At 56.8% G+C, this 5,000-nt stretch overlaps 1 protein-coding gene across 1 annotated transcript in view; it reads left to right on the top strand.

Moving 5' to 3' along the window:
- Positions 1 to 5,000, top strand: part of zbtb16a (zinc finger and BTB domain containing 16a) — a 110,706-nt gene that overhangs the window by 44,965 nt on the left and 60,741 nt on the right. The window contains 1 exon segment of the mRNA XM_084683520.1: positions 1,131 to 1,228. Within this exon segment, the coding sequence (XP_084539646.1) occupies positions 1,131 to 1,228 (98 nt within the window).

The following is a 5,000-nucleotide window of genomic DNA, read 5'->3' on the forward strand; positions in this document are numbered from 1 at the left end:
CCTAATGGTGTTCTCACCCTGTCCCCCTCACCCTGTCCTCCTCACCCTGTCCTCCCTCACCCTGTCCTCCTCACCCTGTCCTCCTGACCCTGTCCTCCTCACCCTGTCCTCCTCACCCTGTCCTCCTGACCCTGTCCTCCTCACCCTGTCCTCCTGACCTTGTCTTCCCTGACCCTGTCCTCCTCACCCTGTCCTCCTCACCCTGTCCTCCCTCACCCTGTCCTCCTGACCCTGTCCTCCTGACCCTGTCCTCCTCACCCTGTCCTCCTCACCCTGTCCTCCCTCACCCTGTCCTCCTGACCCTGTCCTCCTGACCCTGTCCTCCTCACCCTGTCCTCCCTCACCCTGTCCTCCCTCACCCTGTCCTCCTCACCCTGTCCTCCCTCACCCTGTCCTCCTGACCCTGTCCTCCTCACCCTGTCCTCCCTCACCCTGTCCTCCTGACCCTGTCCTCCTGACCCTGTCCTCCTCACCCTGTCCTCCCTCACCCTGTCCTCCTGACCCTGTCCTCCTCACCCTGTCCTCCCTCACCCTGTCCTCCTCACCCTGTCCTCCCTCACCCTGTCCCCCTGACCCTGTCCTCCCTCACCCTGTCCTCCTGACCCTGTCCTCCTCACCCTGTCCTCCCTCACCCTGTCCTCCTGACCCTGTCCTCCTCACCCTGTCCTCCTGACCTTGTCTTCCCTGACCCTGTCCTCCTCACCCTGTCCTCCTCACCCTGTCCTCCTCACCCTGTCCTCCTCACCCTGTCCTCCCTCACCCTGTCCCCCTGACCCTGTCCTCCTCACCCTGTCCTCCCTCACCCTGTCCTCCCTGACCCTGTCCTCCTCACCCTGTCCTCCTCACCCTGTCCTCCCTCACCCTGTCCTCCCTGACCCTGTCCTCCCTGACCCTGTCCTCCCTGACCCTGTCCTCCTGACCCTGTCCTCCTCACCCTGTCCTCCCTCACCCTGTCCTCCCTGACCCTGTCCTCCCTGACCCTGTCCTCCTGACCCTGTCCTCCTCACCCTGTCCTCCTCACCCTGTCCTCCCTGACCCTGTCCTCCCTCACCCTGTCCTCCTGACCCTGTCCTCCTCACCCTGTCCTCCCTCACCCTGTCCTCCCTGACCCTGTCCTCCTCTCTCCACAGGAAGCTGCACAGTGGCATGAAGACATACGGCTGTGAGCTGTGTGGGAAGCGCTTCCTGGACAGCCTTCGTCTCAGGATGCACCTGCTGTCACACTCAGGTCAGACTCCTGGACTCCCTCGCCTCCGGGCTTTATTATTACAGTCTTTATGTTGTAGTTTAGTTGTTTTTATTCTTTATTATTTTCTATATATTTTTTATTTATTATTATTTGCTTTCATTAGTATATTCTTTATTCTTTATTCCTGAAATGATTTTTTAAGAGAAGAACACAAAAACACTACTAAGAGAGTGTAGCATATGCAAATCTAACATGCACATTACAACAAGCAATCACACACTCTTGTTTTGGGGTCGATCCCATGTTTGATGTCATGTATGCGAGGGTGTTACGGCCAGCAGCCCAGGCCTGTGTCGTAACCGTCAGCCCCGAAGAGGTGCGTCACGGCCTGGGTAACAGGATGTCTGCCGAGCACCTGGGTCTCTGACTGCATCTCTACATCAACATTCAGGCCCTCTTCTGCTCTCAAGGCCCATGGGCCAGAGCCTGGCCTGTGACATTAGCAGTCTAAAAGCCATGTAATTCAACACACAGGGACTATTGATTCTGCCAGGCCCACACTCCCAATACTGAAGGCCAGAGGAGGCCCTCTCGGAAGATTTCAGATTGTTCTTCCATACGTTGTTTTGTTCCTGGTTTGGTTTCCTTCTAGGGGAATGGAAGGTCTTCTGAAGATCTCTCTCTCCTGCAGACAGTGTAGATGTCGGCTGTGGCCGCTACCTGACTGACCCTGGTGGTGTGCGGGGTGGGCGCCCCTCCCTGCCCGGGGCCACACCCTGACTGACAGAGGCAGAGGGACGGGTCCGAACTCTGGTTGTGCTCGCTGCCGGAAGCAGCCCAGGCTGCTGCTGTCACGTTGGGTTGTTTTGTTGATTCTATCTCCGGCAGGTTTCTTTTCATGTTGTTGTGGAGTTTTGAGCAAACAAATTAATATCTCTCAATTAATATCGCCGCGCCGTGCGTCTGGGGGGGCCGAGGAGGAGGAGGGGGGGCGGTGAGGAGGGGGGGGCGGCGGGTGTTTTGATTTGTCTCGGCTGCTGCTCTCCCCGCGTTGTGGCGGGGAGATGAATGACGCCTCACGCTGGGCCTGTGAATTGCCTCTATGCACGACTCAGCATGTAAAGAGGTGGCTTTAAGGAAATATCTTCTATTTATTTTGAATCCCTCCCTCGCCCCTCCTCCTCCCCTCTTATCCTCCTCCTCCCCCCTCAACACAATCCTGCCTGAAAACCACAAACAAGTTCTCTCCTCATTCATAATCTAAAGCGCGGCTCTCGTCAGTACAGCCCCTGACATTTACAAACACAATGGTCATGCTGGAAATGCTTTGAGCTGTTCCAGGATTCGGTAGATCCTCCCTCCTCTACCCTCCCCTCTCCTCTCTCCCCTCTCCTCTCTCTGGCTCCGGAGCCAAAGATGTTGTGACCTTAAAGGCACATGGAGATCTGCCGCTGGTGTTCGGAGCGACTCTGTCACTCAGAAGTCTCCTGCTGCGTCTAAGACAGGGCCGTGTAATCTTAACCATCCTCAGGAAGAGAGAGAGGTTCATGTTCAGGGGTGAGAGAGGTTCATGTTGGACGAAGGGATGCGTCAGGCTGGTAATCCACCATCCACGACAGAGAGAGCCCCCTCCTCCATCTCCTCTCCTCCTCTCCCCTCCATCCCCCCCAACACCTCCTCCCTCCACCCGAGGACAGGACTTCAACTCTAACCCTAACCCTGAGGCGGCTGGGGGGGGGGTGACGGTGCTGGGGGGGGGGGGTGAGGGTGCTGGGGGGGGGGGGTGAGGGTGCTGGGGGGGGGGTGAGGGTGCTGGGGGGGGGTGAGGGCGCTGGGGGGGGGGTGAGGGCGCTGGGGGGGGGGGTGAGGGCGCTGGGGGGGGGGGGGTGAGGGTGCTGGGGGGGGGGGTGAGGGTGCTGGGGGGGGGGGTGAGGGCGCTGGGGGGGGGGTGAGGGCGCTGGGGGGGGGGTGAGGGCGCTGGGGGGGGGGTGAGGGCGCTAGACTGATGGCAGAAAAACATCATCAGTCATGGGATCTGAAAAGGATGATGACATGATGACTGTTTCGTCACAGTGTTTTTTTGTGTGTCTTGCCATTTTGATAAACTATCCGTGCTATCAACAGGTAACGGATAAGGTAAACGTGTAGATGAAGTCAGGTAAAAACAACCTCCGTTGAAGTTTCCCATAACTCTGGTGAAACATCCTTCTAACTTCACCAGACGACACCGACAAAGGATCGGAAAAAAACACCCTGCCTCTTTGCACACTTTCTAAACTCTAGGAAGAACCGCAGAAGGCCCCTACATTGAGACTGAGTGAAGGATGTGGGCAGGGTATTTTTAGAAGAGCGCGGCTGAGAAAAGTGGAGAGAATAAAGATAAACTTTTTTCACAGGGCTGCCTGACGCACAATATCAACCTGCACTCGTGTAAGAGTCAGTGTTGACTCATTGACGCTTTGGTCTGCTCGAAAAGGCAGACAGGCGCTTCTATCGAGACAGCGACGGTTAGAGGAGAGATGGCAGGGAGGCGAAGCCTCTTTGATTTTTCCTCTCTCCTTTTTTCACCCTCGGTTCTTTCAAGTTTCTTCTTTTTTTTTTTTTTATCCCATTTTGGGTACCAAGTTGTTGTTTTTTTTTCTCTGAAATGACACCTCACAAACCTCCCAACCGGCTCAAACCACCCACCACCCCGCAGCAGATACACACACAGAGGGAGGGGGGAGGGGGGAGAGAGGGGGAGACATGGATGAAGGAGGTTTTATGCTTGTTGGTATGCACAGTGTACCTTGGCTGTGTACCGTTTCAGACGTCGCCCCCCTCTACCTCCCCTTCTCCCTCTCCCTCTCCCTCCCTCTCTCCCTCTCTCCCTCTCTCCCTCTCTCCCTCTCTCCCTCTCTCCCTCTCTCCCTCTCCCTCTCCCTCTCCCTCTCCCTCTCCCTCTCCCTCTCCCTCTCCCTCTCCCTCTTCCGCTCCCGCTCCCTCTCTCCTGCTCCCTCTCTCCCTCTCCCTCTCTCCCTCTCCCTCTCCCTCTCCCTCTCCCTCTCCCTCTCCCTCTCCCTCTCCCTCTCCCTCTCCCTCTCCCTCTCCCTCTCCCTCTCCCTCTCCCTCTCCCTCTCTCCCGCTCCCTCTCTCCTGCTCCCTCTCTCTCTCTCCCTCTCCCTCTCTCTCTTCCCCTCCCTCCCTCCCTCTCTCTCTCTAGTGTTATTGAGGGCTTGGCAGCGCTCCAGTCTCGGCTGACTGCCACTGTACAGGGTACAGTATGTACAGTCAGTCTTGTGCCAGTGTTTTTTCCCTCCCTCCCCCCTCCCCCCTCCCTCCTCCCTGCCTCACTGCCTCCCTTCTCGCTGTTGTTTATGAGCAGATATGTGGTTCTGGTTTTTAAAGATCTTCTGACTAGTAGTAGTGTTTTCTGTGGCGATGCCTTTGTGGAGAGTGTATGAGGGGGCAGTGTGTTCCCCAGGTTAAGGTCACCGTGATCTGGGAGAGGAGTCAAGGCTTCACTGGCAGTCATGACTCAGGCAGCTTTCTGCCAGTGGAACTTCCAGTTTGTCTGGACGGGGGGAGGGGAGAGAGGGGGAGGGAGGGGGGAGGGAGGGTGGGAGGGGTTTGTCCAGAACACTGTCATACAGTCAACACTACAGCCTGGATCAGTATGACCAATAAGTTATAGAGTCACGTATGTAACGAACGCACAACACGCTACCTCTTCCCCTCCTGCCTTCCTCCTCTCCAGGTGCCCTCTCTGTCTGGGGGGAAACATGCTCGGCCGTCCATTTTGATTAGATTTGTACTGCAGGTCTGTAGAGCT

The sequence above is a fragment of the Hypomesus nipponensis genome, chromosome 20 (genome assembly GCF_054491055.1).
Source record: "Hypomesus nipponensis isolate SF chromosome 20, ASM5449105v1, whole genome shotgun sequence".
In the NCBI taxonomy this organism is placed as follows: Eukaryota; Metazoa; Chordata; class Actinopteri; order Osmeriformes; family Osmeridae; genus Hypomesus; species Hypomesus nipponensis.